Source organism: Camelus dromedarius, chromosome 34 (assembly GCF_036321535.1).
Source record: "Camelus dromedarius isolate mCamDro1 chromosome 34, mCamDro1.pat, whole genome shotgun sequence".
Taxonomy (NCBI): Eukaryota; Metazoa; Chordata; class Mammalia; order Artiodactyla; family Camelidae; genus Camelus; species Camelus dromedarius.
The window spans coordinates 12,547,931-12,573,172 of NC_087469.1; the positions used below are offsets into that span (position 1 = coordinate 12,547,931).

The 25,242-nt window shown below is 49.5% G+C and overlaps 1 protein-coding gene across 3 annotated transcripts in view; it reads left to right on the forward strand.

Annotated features, from left to right (window-relative positions):
- UBASH3B (ubiquitin associated and SH3 domain containing B) overlaps positions 1 to 25,242 on the forward strand; it is a 129,779-nt gene that overhangs the window by 74,926 nt on the left and 29,611 nt on the right. For 2 of the 3 annotated variants that reach the window (XM_010986557.3, XM_031443470.2), the window contains exons 2-4: positions 21,676 to 21,729; positions 22,565 to 22,751; positions 24,078 to 24,276. In XM_010986557.3, coding sequence (XP_010984859.1) covers positions 21,676 to 21,729; positions 22,565 to 22,751; positions 24,078 to 24,276 — 440 coding nt within the window. Of the gene's footprint in view, positions 1 to 21,675; positions 21,734 to 22,564; positions 22,752 to 24,077; positions 24,277 to 25,242 lie in introns of all 3 variants that reach the window. The other variant, XM_010986558.3, reaches the window with a different exon arrangement.

Consider the following 25,242-nt stretch of genomic DNA (forward strand, 5'->3'; position numbering starts at 1 on the left):
AGTCAGCCAGCACTGTGTGAGCTAAGGGCACTGGATTAGCAGTGTCCTCCTCCACGCAGTGAGGGGCCAAACCCCACCCTTTTATTGTGTAAGAGAAACCAAAGCCACATTTTCCCCGAAGGAGGCTGGTGAGGTGATTCCAGAGAAGCTGAAAACCTAAACTCTGCCTGAATTCCACCTGGCAGGTGTTGATCTCAGTCCCCCATTTCCAGAGCGTCCATGTCCATCCGAGCTTTGAAGGAGAACCTCGTGGGCTTAGATGAGGATCCTGACACTTGTGTTTCAAGGTCCAAGTCCAGGCTCTGCCCCTGTCATCCTAGGGGAGCTGGGGGTAAGGCACTTGAACACAGAGCCCCCATTCTCCACTGGTGGGACTCAGATGCTCACCCCTCTTCTCCCCTGCCCTCTTGGGAATGCTGGGCTAGTAGACAACTGGGAACCATGCTTTGAAACCCTAGAAGGAAAGACAACATAGAAACTTATTTTATTATCAGTATCACTGCAAAGTGCAATGATGGGCGTAGAGCTGAGTGAATATCCGTCTTTCAGTGCCTGGCGAGAGGGACGAACCCCGGCGGGTAGGCAGGAAGAACTCTACTCTACAAGCCCTAGGTTTTGGGCCGCTGCTGTTCAGAACACACAGCTTCTTCCTGCTTTAGGAGAAAGTGTGCCATCTGTTGCAGTGCTCAGCCAAGAGCAAGGAGCTTTTAAGTTATACCAACAACATTTATCTCATAATTATCCTATGAATTAGATATTCCATTCTTTAGATGAGGCAGCTGGGTCTCCAAAAAGTGAAACCCCAATTCTGTGCAAAGGAGCATCTTCCCCAATGGCCAGCCTTCCAGTTCTCCTTAGGAGAATGCTCTCCACGGCCCTGGGAGCTTCTTAGCAACGGGACGTACCTTCTCCCCTCCTGGAGGGCACCTCTCACCCCCGTATTCCTCTAGTGCATCTGTCTACATGGAGGTTCACTCCAGTCTGAGACCAGTTGTGGCCGATTTGAGAGAAGCTGGTGGCCTGGCTGACAGCTGGCTTCAGGGCCACCAGCAAAGCACCCCCCTCCTGGCTCTAGCCTGCCCTATAATTAGGGGTTTGAACTGGGCACTCTGAGAGGAGAGGAGAACTGTCGTGCTGGCTTAGGCCTCATACAGGCGGTGGCCACCTGGCTGCAACCCTCTTCTCCCTGGGGAAGATGGTGTTTATTATAAAGACGATGCTGTCTGGGGCCACACGCCCTGGCCCTGGATTAGGCGCCTGGGCTCATCTTCTGGGATGATCTTGGCTACTGACGGCGCTCCACTTTTCCCTGGCATGTTATCTTAAGTCACCGGGCTCCACAGCACATCCATCATGGCGACACCTCCTCCCAGACCAGTGTGAGAACTCTAGGTGAATAGTGGGGGGTCACTGGGGCAAAACCGATTCAGGGAGAAACCAATGACTGAAACCAAGAGGAGTCAGCTCTCCAAAGGAAAGCCTCACCTAACTCAAATTCTGTTCTTTGGGGCTGAAATGATATCAACCAACAGTATAACAAAATGGGGAAATGATTTATCATTCTTAGTAAACATAAGGCACTGGAAATGTGCGTGCCAAAACATGGTGTCCATTGAAGGAAAATCTTAGTCCACCTGCACAAAGCTGGTTGGACTGTCTTTACAAACCTAATCTTCTTGGCTTCCCCCGTCCCCTATCGATCTGGCTTCTTTTAAAGCCAGCCCCACAGGGCCAACCCCGCCGTCCCCATCCCTAGGTACCACTAAGGTACCAAGCGCTGCCTAAGCACCGTTCCCTTCTTTGCGTGTTGTCCGGTGTTGTGGACGAGTGTGGATGCGTGAAGTGATCAGAACAAGCCCACGTGGAAGAACTTATCGTGCACAAGACAAGTCAGGCACTAAGGATGCGGGGGTCATCGGGGGCTGGAGGGAGCAGGTGCAATTTGAAGGGGTGGAAGGGGGAAAGGCATGGGTCGGGCAGCGGCACGTGTGCACTGGGAACAATGTTTCTCACCTCAGGAACGTCCCATCTGATCATCATGACATAGGAGCTCCCTAAGCAAATGGGGCTTGTAACAGTATCAAATATTAGAGGACGGAGATCGGTCTTGATCTTATAGGCATTGAGGAGCCGCTGCAGTCTTTGGCGCTCAGGGGCGTGGTAACAGTGGTATTTCAGCAGAAATACTTCCATGAAGGTGTGCACGACAGATTGAAGTACTGATCCCAAGGCAGGGAGAGCAGTTGGGTGAGACAACGGTTTCTTAATTAAGGATTACAGCAGTGGGACTCAAAAGCAACTTGAGGTCAAGGTCGATGACACAAACTCTTCATAGTTTCCAAAGTACTTTCTGTTCTATTATCTCTTTTGTTCATATAAACAACTCTTTGGGGAGCGTATTATTACTCTCACTTTAGAGCTTAAGAGAGTGAGATTCGAAGGGTCTGACTGACTCCCTCCGACCTGTTCCTGTGATTGGAGTCTGGACTAAGACCTTGGTCCTCGCTTTCCAGAGTCTCTGTTCCTTCCGATACATTTAACGACCTCTTCTCTTGTTTTTCGTGTCCCTGTTAGCACCCAGGCTAGGGAAGCACCAACGGGGGCCCAAGACCTTCTTAGAGAATGAACACTAGGGGAGGTCAGAGATTCTTGGAAGAAGTCTGCTGTGCAATTTTGAATTACTTGCGTCACTATGCTGACATTCTCTGTCCTAGCTAACCTCCAAAACCGTGAATTCAATAAATGCATTCAATAAATTAAGTGCCAAGTATGTGCCAGGTACTTGACTAGGTACTTGAGATCTAGAAATGAACAAGGCCAAGTCCCTGCCCTGAAGAGCCTTCATTCGAGGGCATCACTGTCCACTCGAACATTCTGTGGCAATGAGAATGTTTCTATCTGCACATCCAACATGGTAGCCACCAGTACCTTCAACGCAGCTAGTGTGATGAGGAACTGAATTTTTCGTTTTATTTTGCACGTGGCTAGTGGCTAGCGTATTGGCCAGGACCGTTCCCATTGAATGATTTAGCAGTGAGGGGAATCCCAAAATTTACACTCAATTGCTAAGAAAGGCAAACGACAGGGCGAGATAAGTCTTTTCCTCGGAATAATAGAGGCTGCCTTTCTGGCACGTGGCCGCCCTTCCAGAAGCGGAGATGGGCCTTTTAGCCTTCTCTTCCTCAAGGAAATCATCTTTGCGATGCGCTAACAGTGGCATCTCATTTTCCTGAAGGATCATTCTCTTCGGGTCTTAACTACTGAACACAGAACAGTGGGTGGAGGAGCCCAACCTGTGTTGCAGCTCGAGGAGCAGCTGAAGGAGTCAGACTGAGCACCAGTGACTGAGAGGGAATATGGTCCCCTCTGGCTGGGATGAGGCAGAGTGAGGTTGGAAGCTGCCCCTTGTAGGGAGGGCTGCAGTTGACATGCCTGCTTTCCGTTGCTTGGGGTATTGTAAGTGTGACCCCTGCTTTGTACCCAGTGTCAGTGCCCCCTGAGGATTCTCCGTGCCTCCTCTCTCCCTCCCTCCCTTACCGGCCACTCTTTGTGATCTGCCCACACCTGGCACTTCTCATTGTCATTTAAGGGCAAGGGAACAGCCCAGCTTCCTCCCCTTGGTGTGTAGAAAGAAAAGAGAATCCACAGGACACGGAGCTCACAGGCTATGAGAACTGGAAGGGGACTTCGAGATCCATCGAAGTCCTTTCCATTTTCCACAGTCCCAGGAAGGTTAGGGACTTGCCCAGGGTCACACAGGGACAGATCCAGGACAAAAACTGGCTGGACCACCAGCTCATTCTTCTCCCAGGGAAGCACAACAGACAGTCAAAGGGGCAGAGGGAAGACACAGGTTGGCACGGTGGGGCCGGGTACATGATGAGGATTTGTGAGTCCTGTATTCAGAGTTAGTTCCGTATCAACTCCCCACCACCTTAAGGAAGTCCTGTTTCCTCTCTCAGCCTCAGTTCCCTGCTCTGTGAAATGGACACGTTAGCCTCCCCCGTTCACAGTCCAGTGCTGAGTATGAGTTTCATTGACTCCCCAGAGCTCTTAAGCACGTTTGAATGAAGCTGACACCCACTGTCACCTCAACTGCGCAGCGCCGCGAACCCAGTTTAATACATAAGCACAAGGAACATGCATCCCCTTGCTCCACTCAGCTTCTCAATTTCCCACCTCGTCCATGAAAAAGACTCGGATAACCCAGATAGCAGTTGACTTTTTGACTTGTAGCCTTCTGTGGAACGGGCCTGAGCACTGTATACTTTGGGGGGGGCGGTGAGGGGGCAGGAAAGTGAGGATCAGGTTATGGATTAGGGGAGGCAGCTCAGGCCAGATAACGTAGCCACTCAGAGTGATGGTCTGGCACCATCTGAAGGGGCTTCGCCCAGACAGCTTCAGAAAAGCTTTCGATGTCATTGAAAATGGTTCTGCAGAGCAAGGCATGCTCTCTGCTCTTATCTCTCCCTCCCACCCTGGGAGGGAGGCTTATCAGCCCAGGGGGAAGCAGGCAGGGGGGAAGTGACTCATACAGGATTCTCTGGGCTGGGGACAGAGTCAACACAGCCTTCATCAACTGAGGCTCAGAGTCCTACGATAAAGACTGGATTTATACTTAGAAAAAAGAGAACAGACCAGAAGAAGCACTTTTGTAAATCTCATGGCTAAAGACAAGCCTGGTCCAAGCATAGGTAATTCATTCTAATCTGCTTTGGTTTTCTTACTCATTGGTTAATTTGATTGCCTGTTTCCTGGGGTTCAGAGCTAACGTCAGAAATCGTCTGTATCCAAACACCGCAGCGCCCCTCTCCCTGTTGCCATGGAGGGTGCCGGACGCAGGTGGTCTGGGCGACTCAGGAGCCGGTTGAGGCAGAGGGTCAGTTAATTAGGACGGAAGGAATCAAGCCCCACATTTAGGCATCAGATGACCCTATGTTGGCCTGAGAGAAATCAAGGCTGACTGTAGTCAGGGGTGACATCTGAATGTGGCAGTAAAAATAAACTGCGTGAAAAATTGTTAAGCGCTTTTGGCCTTGAACGTCATGCAGAGCTGTCTCGAGCTGCGTCAGGCCCTGTGCGTGCGGCGGGGATACAGGCCTCCGTCTTGATCCCTGGAGCCGGTGACTGGGTTGGATTCTTAAGCTTGCACGTGTTTTCGCTTCAGCCTAGTAACACTGCCTCCCTCTCTACACCTCAGCTTCCTCATCTTGTAAAACATCTCAAAGACCTGCCCTGAAGATTAGATCAGATGGTGCCGGGACACTTCCTCCTTCCCCTGCCTCCTCCCTGCAGCACCCCATTCATTCCCAGCGTGTGGTTCCTACATCCCAGGGCGGGGCAGCTTGGCTCCTTGCAGACTCTGCTCCCTTCACACCCGAGGGTGGGTCTAGCTGTTGGCAAAGGCAGCAGTGCCCCGGTGTGGAGGGCCGTGGTAGGGCGGGGTGGGAGGAGGAGGTGGGGTGTGGGGGGAGGAGGGGGAGGAGGTCAAAGGACCTGGGGCGGGAGGGCTGCCCTGCCAAGACCGCACTGCGGGGGCCCACGGCAAGCCCAGAGGTTGTGTCTTGGTGCTGCTCCCTGTGAAGGGGGTCCCAAGACCACTCAGCAAATGAGCACCTGCCCAGGAGCTCAAGAAGTGGTTCCAGACGGAAAGGGAATCGAGCAGCGTGGTCTCAGCAGAAAGGCAGAGACACCCAGTAATGTGCCAGGAGCCCAGCCTGGGGACTTGGGAGACCCGGCTTCCTGGCCTGTCAAGTCATTTCCCTCGGTCGGTCTTAGTTCTGCGTCTGTCACATGAGAGGATTGGTCTTGAAGGCCTGAAATTCTGTGAGCATCCTAAATATTGTATCTTAATACATCCACTGTCAGCAGAATCTGAAGCCACAGACACAGACACGCTGTGACTCTCGGAGTGCCCACCGTGGTCCTGCATGTTAGCAGACATCTGATAAACCTAGATGTTCTAGACTGTGGGATCCTAGGTGAATGGGCTGTATTTCTCTATCCAAAGTATGCAGTTAATAATTGCTTTCCAGTCCCTGTTTCCTTCTCTCCTACGGCCCTGAGGGAGGAGGAGGCCTCATGAGTTGGAAAGGCTCAAAGTGCTCAGAAGCCCAGTGAGAAGACAAGAACTTACTTCAGAACAAAACAAAGCAAAACAGCTCCTCCTTTGAGTGAGGCTTCCTGAGGGTCCCCGGGCTGCCCAGGGTGGCAGTGTGCTTATCGGCCAGGAGACATGGCCTGATTCCCTGCGTGAGCTCTGGGCGCCGAGGCCAGGGGTCAGGACACTGTGGCAAAGGGGTGATGGTCTGGGAACTAGAGTCGGGCCAGCAGACAAGAGGTGGCCCAGGGAGCTGGGACGCTCTCACTTCCCGGCATGTTTGGTAAAGTTCCATTGACAATACAGAAGGTGCCCCCATGAAAGGGGAAGCAGTAAGTCATTTCAGGAAATGGAGCCTGACCTCTCAGCAGCCTCGCCGCGTTGGAACAGGCGGGGTAGAATTTCCTGGGATGTCAGCTGCAGCGCACACCTTCCAGGCATCAGCCAAGAACTGTTGCGTCCAGGAGAATCCCCAAGCGAGCTTAACCTTGGAGTCGGGAAAGTTGGGGAAGGCAGTTTGCGGTGGGGGTGGGGAGCAAACCAGGGGCTGCGGAACACAGACCTCGAAATCGCCACTTCTTCATGCTGGTTCGCATGACTGTAACAGAGCGCTGTGACCTGCCTCAGTCACCCAGGGGACTGAGCTCAGAGAAGTCAGGTCGTTGACCGCAGGGTCTTGAATCTGGATTCCAGCCCCGCTTTGTCTGACTCCAAGTCTGGGTCCTGGCCGCTCCATTCGACCCCTCCCTTAAGTACCAAGCTATGACTCTTGGCCATGTAATGGCCTAAATCAGGTTTAAATGGTGGCAGGAATGAGATGAAGATGTATTCATGATGAAGGAATCAGATCAGCCAGTTTCAGTTGGTTCTGAGATTGACGCCTCCTCCCATCTGCTGCACTGAACACCTAGGTTTCTCCTTAAGGCTGGGGTTGGTCTCACCAGCTGTATCAGCCAACGCTTAATCGATGTTACTTCCCTGCCTAGCGTCCCTTTCCTGAAAAGCTGGACACCCATTCATTTCCTGTCACTCCACACCAGAAACTTAGTGACTAAAAACACACATGTTTATTGTCTCACAGTTTCTGTGGACCAGGAGTCCAGGCTGGCTGGGTTCTTGGCTCAGAGTCTGCCTGCAATGAAGCTGTGGGTTGGTCTGTGTTCTTATCTGGAGCTTCAGCTGGGGTCCACCTCCAGCCTCATTCAGGTTGCAGGCAGAATTCATTGCCTGTTGGTTGTAGGACGGAGGGCCCCAGCTTTTTGCCGGCTGTTAGCTTGAAGCCAGTCTCTGGTCTTAGAGGCCACCTGCATTTCCCTGCCACCTGGGTCTCTCCATAGGCAGTTCACAGGGCCAGCAGGGGAGTGAGGCATTTAGAGTCTTGTATGTGTAGCACAATGGAATCGCAAAGGTGACAGCCATCCCCTTGGCTGTACAAGGTAACCTAATCATGGGAGGGACAGCATCACCTTGGCCACATTCTCGTGGACAGAAGCCAAGCATGGGTCTCGCCTGCATTCTGTGGGAGAGGATTACACACGGGAAGCAGGGACCACTGAGACATCACCATAGACACCACACCGGATATCTGTACCTTTAACATGTTCATGAAGTTCACTTTTTAAAAAAGCTTATTTAACACCTACTATGTGCCAAAGACTAGACCCGCTATTAGGACTACAAAGTATGTAAGAGACGGTCTCTCCATCAGGTAGCTCACAGTCATCATGGAAGACAACTCATTTAAGTGTAATGCAGGGTGGATGGTGTGGTTTGGGTGCCCAGACCAGTCAGGGACAGCTTTCAGAGGGGACAAAACCCACGGGGAATGTTAAAACATAGGTAGGAAGCAGCCAGGTAAACTGAGGGTAGAGTCAGCCTTGCAGAAATGGGAGCAAATAGGAGAAGCGTGTGGGGTGAGAGACAAGAGCCAGGGAGCAGGATGTGCGAGGGTGAGGCTGAAGAGTCGGCAGAACGAGGCCATGGGAGGTGCGGGGTGCGTGGTAAGGGGTGCACGTGTTCTTAGAGATGATGGTGTTTACAAATAGGATGGGCGTGCTTTAGACGGACCCCTGAATGGCAGCAAGTGTCTAAACTAGCCAACCCCCCTTTGCCCTGAGTCCCCGCAACCCTTCCTGACACCTCTTTTCGTATTACACCTGTAAGTGCGCTCATCACTCATGCGGTGGACTCCAAGACTGTCCAGATCTTCTGCCTGCGTGGATTGTGGGCTCCACAGATACCTCCCGAAATAGGTGGCCAGTGGAACAGGATCGGCTCTGGCAGACCTGGGTACACACCGATGACTCAGTGATGTCTCTCTGCCTTACAGCCTCCTTAAAGGTCCAGCCAAGAATCCCCTGATAACAACCTATCCTCCTGGTAGAAAACTCTCAGCTTAATTCTTCAAAGCCAGCGCTTAAATCTGTTTGCCCACGTGCACCTTTGAAACCGACCTCAATCACTTAATGGATGGAGAGGCATGGCGGGGGGGGTGCTGAGCAGAACATGAGTTTGACATGAATTTGAAAATAAGGCCTGTTTTGATCCCAGAACTGTCGTGGACTTATTGCATGCCTTGAACACTGATGCCTGTCTTTCTACACCACGGTTTCATCGTGTGTAAAATGGAAGCAGGAATACCCACTCCACCAAATTGGCTTAAGGATTAAATAAGCTGTGTATCTGTAGATACACAGCACATGACAGGGGCTCTGTTAACGTCAGCATCCTCCTCCTTCCAATATCTGTTGACGTCGTCATGGGATGACTTACTTCCCTGGAGGGCAGGGGCCACCATTTCCTGTCTTTATATTCACTTAATGCAGTGTTTGGCAACGGAGCTGGACACAGTGCATGCCGATGAAGGAATGTTGCATGGAGTGAAGGAACAAACAAATGAACGGCTGAGGGTTAGACTGAGAAAGCAACGCCGTCATGGTTTGAAGCCAGTTCCCATGGAAGATTGTCCCTGCGCTTCACTCACTGTGGTCAGAAGCAAGGTGGCCGCGCTGGTCCTGATGGCCGTCTGCCCAGGAGGCCGTGTGGTCCAGCGGCTGAGCATCCGCTCAGTCCCAGTTGAGGGACCTGGGCCACGTCCTACAACTGCTCTAAGCCTCACTTTTCTCACCTGTACAGTGAGGGCAATAACAGCACCTACCTCAATTGCACGAGATCATTTATATTTAAAATGCTTAGTGCGGTGCCCAGCTCCCGGCCCACACTCACTACACATGAGCGAACAGACCACTTGTGTGAAGCAGGACTTGGCGACGGTGTCTGGCAACAATGGCTCTGTTTGGTCTGTGTGCTTTTCTCTGACCCACAAATGCTGTGAGTCAGAGTCTCTCATGTAGCTTTGGGCTGAAACCATTTCCGAAGGACTAAAAAATCACCCATGTTTAAGTATTTTTAGCTGATTCTAGTGGCTCAGAGAGAGAGGAGGGGGGAAGAAATCAGCGTCTGCAACCTGAAATGACTCTTCATTTTCGTGTGTTTCTCCCAGAGGCTTTTTGGTGGGGTGGAATAGGGGCTGTTCCCTCCCTGTGTGTTAAACCCCACTTGCCAGTTGCTGCGGTCAAGATTAAGCTCCCAGAACCAGGGACCTCACAGACCTCAGAGCGCTGGGCAAGAACAGGCAGAGTTCTAGTCACACCTCTGCCATCTGCTGCTGTGTGAGCTGAGCATGCGTTTTAACCTCTCTGTTGCCTCCTTCTCAGCTGTGAAATGAAAACAAGGAGGATGCTCTGCCCACCTCTCAGGGCTGTTAGGAGGATCCAGGAGGGATTCTGTAAGAGGAAAGCTTCATCACTACCGTTGTGTTTAGCAGTGAGCCCCATCCTCCTCCTCCTCCCCAGGCAGGTCCTGCCTCCCCGAGGACAGTCACTTTTTGGCTTTCTGTATCTTCCTGCAGAAGCTCTCCTGCCTTCTGCACACCTCAGAGCACTCAGGGCTCCCCGTGGCTCCGAATTAGCCTCCTGCCCTCTACCTGGTCCCACAGGGACACAGCCTCTTTTATGCAGCAGACACCTCTGCCCCCCCGCCAGCTGGACTTTCCTCTGCAGGGACGCAGAGACTCGGGACAACAGACGCTGCCCCTCCAGGGCTGCCTGATTCCCATGGTTTTCTATAGAACCCGTAACCTAGAAACAGAATCTTTGGGGCTGATGCCTTCATGTGAAACTGAACCGAGCGGCTAGTTAGAGCACAGACCCACATTCCACCCCCAGGTCTCTCCTAGAGGAGGAAAAGTGCATGAAAGCACGCAGAAATGGTGAAGCCCCGGAGAGAACAGAGGAGCTAGTCATCAAGAGATAAGTCGTGGCCACACCGATGGAGCACCTATTCTAGGCAGGGGACTGGGCCAAGGGTTACTGTGACATTCGTGATTTCATTTCGTCTGATTCTGGGATCCCTGTGTCCTCAGCTTGCTGCGTGTCTTCCGGCAAAACAGAGGCAGCTTCTGATCCCCTGTTGCTCAGGGAGTTGTAACAGCTGAGCATGTGCAGTGGGTTGAACTTCTGACACTTTTATCCTGTTCTCCTGGGAGGTGGTTCAGACAGTTTTACTCTGCAGAGTGGGGAATGCAGGCCCCACAGGGAGCACTAGTAACAAGATCGGAGAAGGAAAAGGGAACCCTGGCCAGCCTCTCCCCTGTGCCTGGTGACTGTGGACCCCCATCTCAGGGTGGTCTCTCCTCTCCTTGGCTTCCTTCAGGGAGCAGGAACTGTCCCTCCCCTGCCCCGGGCCTCTCAGTGACTCCCAACGTCCTTCCTTACGGAGTCTAAACTCTCCGCCTGTCTCCCCACAGTCTGGGTTGTGTCCCCCCACGCCCCCAGGAAACCTCCTGTGGACTTTCTCTGCACCAGCCACACATCTCTGGCTGCCTCTCCCTCGGCGCCTTTCCCTGTGGTACTGCCTCATCTGGAGAGATTTTATCTCCCCTCAGATCTCGTATACTCGTCAAGACCTGCCCAGAGGGTTGTAGCTTGTTTCAGAAGAGAGGGGATCTGGGCCTTCTGATGCCCAGTCTTGAAGGATTCCTATTAGCCTGGAACTTACAGGCATTTGTTCTGGGAGAATTGCAAAGACTGTTAACTAATATGCGCAGGCATATATGCAAATGTGATTTCTAAGTGCCTAGTACATGCCGGACGCTGTGCCGAGCTCTTCAGATACGTTCTCTGACATTGATATTCATCATCGTTCGGTCCTGCAAGGTAGGTATTGTCATCCCCATTTAAGAGACTGGGGAAATGAATCTTAGGATAATTAACTTGTCCACAGTTCCGCAATTAGTCAGAGCTGGGCTCCCAAGAACGGGTTCCTTTTATCCTGCAAAGGCTCCCTTGTGCCTCCGTGCAAACACTCATTGATCCGAGGGGGAGGCAGGGCCTTGTCTGGATCCTAGGGAGACTTACAACAGAGGCAAGGAGAAGTGTGTTTTCTTAAGTCACCACCCGTGGTCTAATGGCTGGTCTCCCAATGACAAACTGCTGCCTCCCTCCAGCAGAGGCCAGAGCTCCAGCCCCTTCCGAGCAAGAACAAAACGGGGCCTCTCCACGTGGGCTCCTGAGCCCAGCCACCTAAAAGCATCAGGGACCCTAGGCCACATTGTCCCTGCTAGCCAGCCCCCGAGGAGCGCTGCTTAACAGGCTCTTTATGCATTGGACAATTGAGTCTTGCTGACGGGGGAGAAAGGCGGGCATCATGGCAGGTTGGAGCTCTTCCACAGGAAGCCCTTCTTAAGCCCCCAAATAGCTCAGCAACCTTTTTTCCTTCTCTGATTAGCTTTATATATATATATTTTTAAAAGCCCACAGCTTTTTCCTCCCGTCAGAGGGCCTTTTGATGGTAGCGTCCCCAGCCCCCCGGCAGGCTTGCTCGCCCATTGATTATTAGATGGACGGCTCTCAGACAGGCCGCAGCGGCCGAAAGCACAGGCCATTAGCCCAGCCAGCTGAAGGGGTTCACTGCCAGGAGACTGATTCTGAAGTCGGGTCTTTATGATCAATATATCTTTCTCCATTAGGTTCATTTCCTCCAAAGGAAATGGGTAGGACCATTATGGTTTATGTGTATTGACGGCCTCTCCACTGCCTTCCATCAGCTTCACAGGGAGGAAACCAGAGCCGGCAGCGACTTCAGAGATGAGGTTGTTAAACTGAACTGCCCCCGCTCTTCGCAAGCCTGTCTCACTGGCCTTGGTGGCCAAAAGCAGCCAGAATTCCTTGTGTGAAAGGGATGGAATAAATGACTTGTTTATATAGGAAAAGAGTGGCCAACTCTACCAGGTACAGAAAATGCGGCATGAGTTGGAAGGACTTTGTGCAAAGAACTTTCCAAGCACAAGGGCTGTTAGGTAGCAAAGGAACATTGCTGACTCCCTTTTCTTAAAAGGTTTTTTTTTGTACCTGGTAGAGTAAGAACAGGGAAGATTCCTTTGAAGGCACAAACTCGAAGGGGTACAACTCTGGTCATCAGAAGGAAGGGACAGGATGGTCTCAAGATCCTTTCCAGTCATGGGATCACTGTTTATCACTTACAGTTGCTTCTGAGGACCTCAAAACACTTGACAGATGTCACATCTCTCTATCTCAACCTTCTTGTTTGGGCATTTTCACCACCTTTGGAGAAATGACTTCCTTTGGGAAACAACAGCTGAAAACTGGGTCCTGTGTTCTAGCTCCTGCAAGGGTCCCCTGGGGCAACAGTATTTGGCCGATCCTTGATTTTCACTCGAGCCAGGAAGGCTCGGCTGGAATAGCACCTCCGCCCCCTTCTTGACTTGTGTGGCTCTTAGCCGCTCCTCAAATGCTCCCCTGCATTTGTGAGGCCTCTGACCATCAATAAAAGTGGGATTAAATCTATAAGGATCTTACTAGCCACTGGTAACCGAGAGGGTAACCATATCAGAAACTGAAGTCTCGATTAACGGGCAATAATGAGTGAGAGGAGCAGCAGGATGTGAATTTCAGGGGCTTAAGCTGGTTGCTCTCTAAGCATCTCCCATCGCTGGTCACGGGGGCCTGGACTCCTCCTGTCTGCTCTGTCTTCTGTGTCTGTCCACCCCATCCTCATACCCTGCTGCTCCTGACCAAGGGGCTCTGCACATGGGGGATACTCTCTCCTGCCAAGAAGTCACGTTCCAACCTGGAAGGGTACCCCAGGAGTCTGGAGCAGACCCCCAGTGAGAGGTTTAGGGGCCACTTCTCTCTGGTTCTCCCGACAAGGTTTGGAGGCCACTGGCTGAGATGCCCCCCAGGGTTCCAGGCTCATGCTTCGACTACTCAGTCTATGCCTTTGATGGATGCAGACTTTTGTCAGAGCGTCCAGAACCAGCCCCGGGACTGGGACAACCACAGAGATGACTGGCCAAGCTGACCTGTCAGGGGAGAGCCATCCTGGTCCAGGGAGGCTCCTTAACAATACCAGCTTCACCAATTATCAGGCGGCTTTAACGCCTATGTGCCTGGTACATCCATCAGTGACTTCCTTATCCTTATTTTTCTCCTACTGAAAAAAACAGGTGCAGAGTTACCTGCCTGCCCTCTGTTCTCAGGGTAGCTGTCAGCTTCAGGCAGAATCAAGCTGCCTCAAATCCATGAAGAAGGTCAGCCCTGAGCAGGTGACACTTCCTGGGGCACAATGAAAGTCACTGCTGTTTCTACGTAAAACCACATTACAAAGCAGCGTCTGTTTTTCACATACACCCTAAAAGAATTCCTCAACTTTAGTGGCACCAGCGGCCTCATTATATGACTAAGACTCTCTGACTAGGAAAAACAGAAGCTGGGCTTTAGCTAAGTTTGCCCATCCCCCAGCCTGGTGACGCTCCAGGGAAAAGAATGAGAGATCTTGATGAATTAGGTCATCTTTTAATTGAATTCACAGTGTTACATGTGGAAGATTTGACAACTGGTACCCTGGACACTGAGAACATTTTTTAAAATCTTCTATCAGCATTAAATGTTTCTAAAATTCAAGACTGTCTTGGCTACATGAAAGAAAGATGTATTTTAATTTCAGTTGCACAGGAAGCTTTATCCACTTGGAGGATTACATACTTGACCCCTTGTCTCTTCTCTTGCACACAAAAAAAGTCCTAGGTCACAGAGAACGAATGCACAGAGTGGATGGGATCCTGAGGCCACGAGCACACAGCTACCAGCAGTCCTAAGCCCAGGACTGAGCAACTTCAAGTAACTGGAAAGCTCAACAAATTCGTTTCCTACTTAATTGAATCAAGATCTTAGATTTTAAGGGAATATATTACCATTTCCATTAGTATAGATGCTGCCCGTTGCTTTTCACTGCAGGTGTCAGACTTCTGAGTTGTGTCAAGTGAAATAAAATAGGGGCTGAACTGTCCTTCGAAGGACTGTGAGAGATGAGCTGCCCTGGAGAACCTGGCGGGAGGGGTGACCCTTCTGCCTGAGCCAGGGATGGCTTGAATATTTACTGACGTCAGTATTGAACGAGTTGGGAGCTGAAGGTATTCCTTAGACAGGAGGCAGGAATCCAGTGAGCAGCCTGAAAGCAACTTCTGGCTTCCAAACAGAGACCAGGACTCATGGTCAAGGTAACAGAGAAAGCTTTCAGAGTACAGCACGTGGCAACTCGCCCGTGTCTGTTCGCGATACTTGGTGTAGCTCTAGTTAGCCCAGACCCCCAGGTTCTCCAGGGAACTCATCTCCCACCCACTACCACTCCAGCCCAAACTTGTTTCCACCCCTGCATTCTCTCTCAGGGATGGCTCCACCATCCACACAGGTGTTCAAGTTACCATTCCTAGTCCGTCTCCAAGTTTCATTCAATCAACAAGCCAAACATCCTTCCCAACATCCTGCTTATAGTTCACCCTCTCAGTGTCCTCCTTCTGATCTACCATCAAGGCCTTCTAAACAGCATACAGTTTCTCTCCCTTAAATCCATCCCTCATCTGCAAATCTGATCATGCTTGACTTCATTGTTCCCCACTGCATCATTCCCCGAGCTCTCTAAACGGCAGGCACTTTTGGGAGCTGTCCCCCTGCCTCCCTGCTCAGGTTCATCTTGACCTTCTTCCAGCTTTACCACTTTTGCTCTAGGGTCACCAAATTCTAACTTCCCTGCACATACCTTGCTGTGTCTTGCCTTCCTCCATCAGCCCTTTTTTTTTTTTTTAAATTCTTATTTTTTTTTATTGAAGTGTAGTTGATTTACAATGTTAGTTTCAGGTGTACAGCAAAGCAATTCAGTTATACATATACATACATATGTAAATATTTTTTCAGATTCTTTTCCATTACAGCTCATTATAAGAAACTGAACATCGTTCCCAGTGCTATACAGTAGGTCCTTGTTTATCTATTTTATTTATTTATTTATTTATTTATTTATTTATTTATTTATTTATTTATTTATTTATTTATTTTTAATTGAAGTACCATCAGTTATAATGTGTCAATTTCTGGTGTACAGCACAATGGCCCAGTCATGCCCATACATACGTGTATTCGTTTTCATATTCTTTTTCATTAAAGGTTATTACAACATATTGATCATAGTTCCCTGTGCTGTACAGCAGAAACTTTTTGTATCTATTTTTATACATAGTGGCTAACATTTGTAAATCACAAACTCCCAAATTTATCCCTTCCCACCCCCTTTCCCTGGCAACCATAAGATTTTTTTACTATGTAAGTCTATTTCTGTTTTGTAGATGAGTTCATTAGTATCCTTTTTTTTTTTTAAGACACCGCATATGAGTAATATGATATTTTTCTTTCTCTTTCTGGCTTACTTCACTTAGAATGATGATCTCTAGGTCCATCCATGTTGCTACAAATGGGATTATTCTATTCCTTTTTATGGCTGAGTAGTATTCCATTGCATAAATATACCACAGCTTCTTTATCCACTCATCTGTCGATGGACATTTAGGTTGCTTCCATGTCTTGGCTATTGTATACAGTGCTGCTATGAACATTGGGGTGCATGTATCTTTTCGCATTAGAGTTTCATCCGGATATATACCCAGAAGTGGGATTGCTGGATCATACAGTAAGTCTATTTTTAGTTTTTTGAGGAATCTCCATGCTATTTTCCATAATGGCTGCACCAAACTACATTCCCACCAGCAGAGGATTTTCCACATCCTCTTCAGCATTTGTAACTCATGGACTTTTTTTTTTTTAACATTTTTTTATTGAGTTATAGTCATTTTACAATGTTGTGTCAAATTCCAGTGTAGAGCACAATTTTTCAGTTATACATGAACATACATACATTCATTGCCACATTTTTTTTCGCCGTGAGCTACCACAAGATCTTGTATATATTTCGCTGTGCTATACAGTATAATTTTGTTTATCTATTCTACATATGCCTGTCAGTATCTATAAATTTTGAACTCCCAGTCTATCCCTTCCCACCCCCTCCCCCTTGGCAACCACAAGTTTGTATTCTATGTCTAAACCCATGGACTTTTGAATGATGGCCATCATGACTGGTGTGAGGTGATACCTCGTTGTGGTTTTGATTTGCTTTTCTCTGATAATTAGTGATATTGAGCATTGTTTTCATGTGCCTATTGGCAATTTGTATGTCTTCATTGGAGAATTGCTTGTTTAAGTCCTCTGCCCATTTTTTAATTGGGTTGCTTGTTTTTTTTGTTATTAGGTTGTATGAGCTGTTTATATATTCTGGAAATTAAGCCTATGTCAGTCACATCATTTGCAAATATTTTCTCCCAGTCCGTAGGTTGTTGTTTTGTTTTGCTTATAGTTTCCTTTGCTCTGCAAAAGCTTATAGGTTTAATTAGGTCCCATTTGTTTATTTTGGCTCTTATTTCCATTGCATGGGTAGACTGCCCTAGGAGAACATTGCTAAGATTTGTGTCAGAGAATGTTTTGCCTATGTTTTCTTCTAGGAGATTTATTGTGTCTTGTCTTATATTCAAGTCTTTAAGTCATTTTGAGTTTATTTTTGTGTATGGAGTGAAGGAGTGCTCTAACTTCATTGATTTACATGCTGCTGTCCAGTTTTCCCAACACCACTTGCTGAAGAGACTGTCTTTTCTCCATTGTATATTCTTGCCTTCTTTGTTGAAGATTAATTGACCATAGGTCTGTGGATTTATTTCTGGGCTCTCTGTTCTGTTCCATTGATTCATATGTCTGTTTTTATGCCAATACCATGCTGTTTTGATTACTTTAGCTCTATAGTATTGTCTAAAGTCTAGGAGGGTTATTTTTCCAGCTTCATTCTTTTTCTTCAATATTGTTTTGAAATTCTGGGTCTTTTGTGATTCCATATAAATTTTGAGATCATTTGTTCTAATTCTGTAAAACACACACACACACACACACACACACACACACACACACACACACACACACAAAACAAAAAAAAAACTGTCCTGGGTAACTTGATAGGCATCGCATTGAATCTATAGATTGCCTTGGGCAGTATGGCCACTTTAACGATATTGATTCTTCCATTCCAAGAACATGGGATATCTTTCCATTTCTTTAAGTCATCTTTAATTTCCTTAATCAATGTTTTGTAGTTCTCCAAGAATAGTCTTTAACCTCCTCGGTCAGATTTATTCCTAAGTATTTTATTGTTTCAGATGCAATTTTAAAAGTGATCGTTTCTTTACTTTCTTTTCATGCTAATTCACTGTTAGTGTAAAGAAATGCAACTGATTTTTGAATGTCAATCTTGTATCCTGTTACCTTACTGAATTCTTTTATTAGCTCTAGTAATTTTTTTGTGGAGCTTACGGTTTTCTATATACAGTATCATATCATCTGCACATAGTGACAATTTCACCTCTTCTCTTCCGATTTGGACCCCTTTTATCTCTTTTTCTTGCCAAATTGCTGTGGCTAGGACTTCCAAGACTATGTTGGACAGACTGTTGAATAGGTGAGAGTGGGCATCCTTGTCTTGTTCCATATTTTAGCAGGAAAGTTTTCAGTTTTTCACCATTGAGTACTATGCTGGCTGTGGGTTTGTCATAAATAGCTTTTATTATGTTGACGTATGTTCCCTCTATACCCACTTCGGTAAGAGATTTTATCATAAATCAGTGTTGAATTTTATCAGATACTTTTTCTGCATCTATCGAGATGATCATGTGGTTTTTGTCCTTTCTTTTGTGGATGTGGTGTATCACATTGATTTGCATATCAAACTTTAGATCAGAAAATGACACTTGATCAACTCTGGGTTTTATCTTTGGTTTACATTTGGTTTCCTGGTAAGAGCTCCTGGGGAGGAGAAGGGAAAAAAGAGAATAGGAAGGAAGAAAAGCAGGAGGGAAGGCGGGTGGGAGGGGGAAGTGATGCTGCTTGGTCTCCCACAGGTGGAAAGGGAAAGGAAGGAGGGCAACATGTGACCCTGGTGGTAGGGTAGAGCCGTGGCCCCGGGCCAGAGCCACCGCGAACCCAGAACTCTGTAGAGCTGAGAGCAGACAGTGGGAGGAGTTCTCCTGGAGTGAAGCAAGGCAATCAGTGGGTGCTGCCCATTCGTCCCCAGCTGGCTAATTTCCTTGCAGCTGCTTGCCCGATTTTTTGATGAGCCATTGCTTTTATATGATTTATGCTGTTCTTCCCCATCATTAGGAGGCATAAGGGTTTGCTTTCGTTTTGTTATGTTTTTTTTTTCGTTTTTTTTTTTTTTTGCACTCCTCCAAGAGTGAACCCTAGACGTAATTGGGAAGATTAGGACCAGGGTCAAGAGTCAAATTTGTGTTCTCATGTAATAGAACTACAGTAGTTCAGCTGTCCGCTGATTCCAGCCATGGGAGTCCCACCTGAATCACTGGTTGCTATAATCCAATGGCTGGACTGCTCTCCTTTGAGCAGACAGGGATACTCCCCCTTTATCTGCTCAAGGTCCCCAGCAGGCACTGCCAGTGTCTGAGTCACTCTGAGGGTAGCAGCTGTTTAGGCTCAGCCTGGTGTTTTGGGGTCCACCCCACACACCCCACTGTTCTTGGCACTGGCCCCATGGATGGACCACGGAGGTGGGAACTCTATGGCAACAGTCTTTCTTCAGGGGGCTGGAGCGGGGAGATGTGTTCTGCCACTGCCCGTGTGCAGTCTGTTCTGTGGGCAGAGTTCTGGGAACAAACTCAGCCCAAACCGCCATCAGCCTGGCAGTGGGTGAGGCAGCAGCTCTGCCGGTGGCTGTGACCCCTGGGAAGCAGGGCTGTTCCTCCTCCTACGGCCTCCTGCCTCAAGAATCTCACACCTGTTTCAGATCGGTAACAACTTCCTAGAAACAAAGCCAAACAAAAAACCACTTTTATAGCACGTTGCTGCCAGGAAGTTCTTTCTGGTGTCTAACTGGAGTCCTTTGTGTTGTAGCCAGAGCTAATTTTTCGTACCCTCATCGGAGAAGGTACATCAGATATGATAACCAGACACAAAACTGAAGCCCTTTCAGACTCGTCTTCAGAAAGAACTTGGGTCTCCTTAACATTTCTCCACAGCCTTATCCCCCAAACCTTCTATCTATCTATCTATCTCAATTGTATCTTTGAATCCTCTCCAAAACTTGTCTTTAGAGTTACAGCGACCATAACTTAATTAGTTTTTTCATTTCCAAAGGAATATACTCCTAGTGCTAAGGAAAAATAAATAAAATTTCAGTCAGATATATTTCATTGGGGGAAGAGCCTAGAAAAAAAGAAACTGGATCCTTTATATAAATAGCATATTGGACCACAAATGAGTTTTCCTTTTCCCAATTGTTTCTGAAACAATAAGTCTTTTTTTGGTGACCTTAATCCCTCAGAGAGTCTAACCTCTAAAAGGCCATGCTTTGTGTTCTTCTGTGGGTGCATGGCTTCAGGATCTGAAAAAAGCGAGATGTGTGGCAGGAAAGAGGGGGTTCCCTGTGTTTCCTGCCTTTTCCGCACCAGCTTCTGTTCCAAGGAGTTCTGAGGAGTCTGTCTTGCTTTTGCAAAACCTCATCTTACTGTAAGTAGCTTGTCTTCTAGGATGCTGTTCTACTCAGTTGTGCAGTTTCCTTATTCTGGTCATTTGGTATCTATGCTCAGATTTTCGTGGAGGAAAGGAAGGTATTTCTCTTTGGGTCGTGGAGCAGCACCACCATGGCTGGCCTCAAACCAGGCTGAAGCCTCCGCTGTGACCTTGACCTCCTTCGCCTGAACTTCGCCTTGTGTGAAGCCAGGTGTTGCGCCTCCAGTTGATCTCTGGTCATCATCACACCATCAGCGGTTCTCATTGCTCCAAGAAGGGATGAGGAAGGAGGAGTTGGGGTCAGCAGCCAGCTGGGAAAAGGGTGCTTGGAAAGAGCATCAGTTTACACTAGAAGTTCCTCCCCTCTTCTCTCTCCCTCGGACCCTGAATTGGTGCAGCATAAAGGGGCAGGAATGATCGTTTACTGATCGCCTCCAGGGTGTCAGGCACTGTTCAAGGTTCCTCACTGTAGAGAGGAACTAGGTGTCTCCTGCCCCCACAGCCCCCACTCACAGCCCACCTCTACCTCCCCAGGGGGGCCCACGTTCTTCAGGCCACACTTGAAATGTCGCTTCCCTGATGAAACCCCCCCACCTCCCCGTCCAATGTGCTTAGGGTTGCCTGCGCTCTCCCCTCGTTGCACTGACCACTAACGTAATTAAATAACCACCTGGGCAATTAATATTGTCACGCCTGCTCCACTGAAAACTCCACAAGGGCAGGGCCCATAGAAGTCTTGTTTTGTCCTGTATTCCTAGAGCCTAGCACGGTGCTGACAAAGTCATAGCAATTCGATAGGTATAATTTGAACAAACATAAACTTGAATGCATGAGTGGATGCACAAATAGCAAAGCTGGATGCAAACCCAGAACTATCTGGCTTTTGGAGACCAGTCTGAAGTTTCAGAATTGCTCTACTTACGTGCTTGTGCACTGGGCTATGACTCGTGGCGAGAACCACCCTGTGACACTGCCCCACCATTCACAGGGCTTTGTCTCTCCAGCAGTGGGAGTGAGGGCCGCCCTTCTCCTCCGGCATACCCTTTTACCCAGGGCTACTTGTCCCGAAAGATGTCTGTAAAATAGCTGGAGACAATGGATCCAGTCTGAGGCTGGTGGTGGTGGTTGGAGGCGGGTGGGAAGAGGCACTGGACTGAACCAAACTAATTGTCCTTGTGGGCATCTAGCCTCAAGTCTTAATACCCTCAGCACCGCTTTCTAACACACTTTGCCAAGGGGCTGTGGGTAAGAAATGCTCTGTATGGGATCTGGGTCAGGAAGAGGGAGTGGGTGAAAGGGAAGGAGGGAAAAGCGAGACATGACAACCTTTAGGGAGCAGAAATAAAAGTCTGATGTGAAAATAACTAAAAATAGATGGCATGGGCTGTCAGGCTGCATGCAAATCCAGTGCTAATTACATGGAAATTAATCACAAGTCCAACATCCCTGTGACCCTTGGGGAGTCGTCCTGCTGCAGGTGTCTCCCCTACACCCCTGGGTAGGCTTGACAACCTGCTGCACAGCCAGCTCTTGCCACTGCAGTGAGAAAAGCAGATAGGAGGCTAAAAATACTAATAATAGAAATCTGGTTTCTTCTTCCAGACAAAAAGCCTTGGCATCCACAGGAGGAAGAAGTGTTCAGGCGGCATGTGACTGGTTGGTATGAAATAAATAAATAGAGAAAATAGCACGTAATTAACTCTAAGTGTCTGTGGATGAGCAGGGATGTGCAGCCTGTCAAACGGGACCTTGCGGCGGGGAGGGGAGTCGAAAGGCCATGTGACAAGCCCAGGGATGAAGCCATTTGCCGCCTCTGTCCTGGCCCCATGTGTGCTCTCCTCAGAGCTGTTTCAAGAAATCCAAAGCATTTCTAAGACAGAGCCCCCATCATGATATCTACCCCTCTCCAGGCACTTAAAGATCCACTTTAGATCCTGGGCAAATCGATTAAAAACATCCTACTTACCTTCCAGTATATCACTACCCAGGGCCGACCCCACAAGGCGACCATCCCGAAGCCCCCCCTTATCTTTGGAGACACCTGGGTTTAATCGTAGATGCACTGGAAGGGCAGGCCAGGCCGGGCCGGTCCTGGTGGATGGGAAACAGTTTAACGTTTATCTGAAATGCTTGCTGGAGAGCAGAGCAGCTTCTGGATTTTTGTAGGGAGCTGTGGGGTGCAAATGCCCTAGGACAGGCAGGGGAAGAGAAGTCGGCACCCCCGAGAGCTGCTTACCAGGTGTGAGCTTCAAGGGGCAGATTTTTTTTTTTAACTGAAGTATAGTTGATGTACAATGTCGTGTTAGCGTCTGGTGTATGGGATTAGCAGATACAAAGGGTAGATTTTTAAAGCACAAAGTTGAAAACCCTTCCCCTCACAGGGCTGGGGGAGGGCTGGGGGTGGGGCCGCCCAGGGTGGAGCTCTCTTTCAGTTCTTCCTTTGCTTCCCTCATCTCAAGTGACGCCTGCTCGGCCCCCTCCTCTCTGGCAGGTTGTTCTCCCACGTCGGCGACCCCTTCCTGGATGACCCCCTGCCCCGGGAGTACGTCCTCTACCTCCGCCCCACTGGCCCCTTAGCGCAGAAGCTTTCCGACTTTTGGCAGCAGTCAAAGCAGATCTGTGGCAAGAACAAGGCGCACAACATCTTCCCCCACATCACCCTCTGCCAGTTCTTCATGGTGAGCACCCCCCCACCGCTGCCGCCACAGCCCTGCCCAGTCCCGGATGCCCGCATCCCACCAGCCCTGGGAGCCTGTCAGGACGTGGCCAGCAAGGGTCACGGGCTCCAGAGCTGGAGGAGCCTTCGAGGAATCAGCGGCGTCTGTGGCTGCTCACCCCAGCCCCTTTCTCCTGTCTGCAGAGACCCAGGAGCATCCAGGGTCCAGTGTGATAGCATTGTGGCCACAGCATGTTCCTCGGGACCCTGACCCCACTGCCTGGCAGCCACAGAGGGAGCGGACTCTCTAACCCCGTTTCACTCCGTCTGTTGTCTGCCCCTCCCCCCTCATGAGGGAAGAGCAGCCGTCAGAGAGCTGGGGAGGAGACACGGAGACTGTAGACGGGGCAGGTGACTTGAGCCATGTGGACACTGTCCACAGGTTTTGCTTTGCTCCATCTTTCTAGAGGCGGCAGAGATACCTCTCCCCCAGCATCGTCCCCCAGTCCATAATTCTAGCTGTCATGATGCTTACTTAACCACTGCACTAAATCCCCCTCGTTATAATAAATGTAAATACACTTCATCTACTTCGGCTCTCTGCAGAGACGGAGAAGAACTGATTTCTCCAGCTAGAGTCACGATGAGGCAGAATGGTAGCATTTTAAGACAATATGTTTGTCTAATATTTTGCATTGTTTTTCCAGAATCTCATTCATATTCCCACCCCCACCCTCCTTTCATAGGTGAAAATCTGTTCACACCTTCTCTTTCACCGTTCACGCTGAAAATTAAAATGATCATCATTTCCTCTTAGTCATCCCAGGATCTTTCTCAAAAGCATTCAGAGTTTTAGACAATCTCATTCTTTGTCCCAGTGCTCTGAAGAGGGTGGGAGAAGGATGTTACAGCTCTCGGAGCCTCATTCTCCCCAAGCATCCTGGGGGTGGAAGCAGAGTCAACTTTTGATCATCTAAGCAGAACAGAAAGGGCACAGATGATGCAAAACAGTGGAAAATACACAACTTATCCTGGGGTGCTATACACTCTCCTGGCACGTCCCTCGGGCTCCCTTTCTGCTGGACCAGTCCCGCTGCATGCTGGCTGAGTTCAGAGGAGCACATCAGGGCAGGGAGAGTGGGGAGAGGTCATCCATTGCCCGGCTGGATAATCCATCCCCAGGTATAACTGGGAGCCTGCAGGTCTTCTCCCTCCTCACAGACCAGACGTGGTGGTTTAGTCATTGCATCATCGGCCTCCAGCTCCGGGCAGAGGATGCCAAATTTTAAGTCACACCAGACATCTCTGTCCCCTTGTCGCTGAACGAAGCCTCTTGTTTCCCTGCCAGTGTGAGGACAGCAAGGTGGACGCCCTGGGGGAGGCCCTGCAGACGACAGTCAGTCGCTGGAAGTGTAAATTCTCAGCCCCGCTGCCCCTGGAGCTCTACACCTCCTCCAACTTCATCGGCCTCTTCGTGAAGGAAGACAGCGCAGAGGTCCTCAAGAAGTTTGCCGCTGACTTTGCTGCAGAGGCTGCCTCCAAAACCGGTGAGCTGGCACGGCTGCCAGGCCGGCCCGGGGCGTGTGAGCCAAGAAGTCGGGAAGGAAAGGGATGGGAAGAGGTGGCGGAGGAGTGGGCTGGGGGCAGGAGGCCCTGCGGGACTGGGCAGGACCTGGCAAAGCACACGGCCCCTTCCTGCAGGACCTCACACCTCCTGCTCCCTTTAAAAAGTATTAAACTACTGTTCTGCCAGCCTCTCTGAGAGCAGGTCCAATGCCTGCTCCCCGACACCCACGTCGACGGCACTGGAATGTTCCCCACTGAACTATGGACGTGTTCCTTTGTAGCACCTCCATTGCCTCCCATTTAAGGATTAAGGAACCTTCCTTTCCTCCTCCCCACCCCCTTTCCAGGCAGGCGTTTTCTGGGTCTCCCCATCCCCTCTATGAGGACTCTGGCCTTTGCTGGGGGGCCGCACAGCACCGAGAGGAGAGTGGACCCGCGTAGCTTCCGATAGTAATCAAATCCACCGGGCCAACACCTTTCAGCTTGCTGAAGCCCATGAGTTAGGCCCCTGAGCTTCAAAGGTCTGTCCCCAAAAGTCACCCCTTCATGATGTCACCTCTCCTGGCAGCTCTCAGTTCAAGCCAACAGCTGAGGTTTACTGTCAAAGGGATAAGCTTTTGAGGGTCACTCAGGGTGTGTGTTGACTTAAAGGCGGAGGCACGGAGAGGGGACAAGAGGCAGAAGCCAGCAGCACTGCACCACAGGTGCAGACGGCTCGGGGCTCAGCAAGAGCCTCACCTGCAGGGGACAGACGGACAGATGGACAGCGGGGTGGGGGGCGTCTACTGGCTCCCTTTAGAACGAAGTCACAGTCAGCAGGTGTTGCTCGGGCCCCCACCGTGTGTTTACAGGTGAGGAATGTGACAGGGAATTAGAGGCCAGAGGCCCACTTGGGAAACCTGATGCAGGCCCCGTGTGATAAAAGGCCACCATCCCGTCAGGGTCAT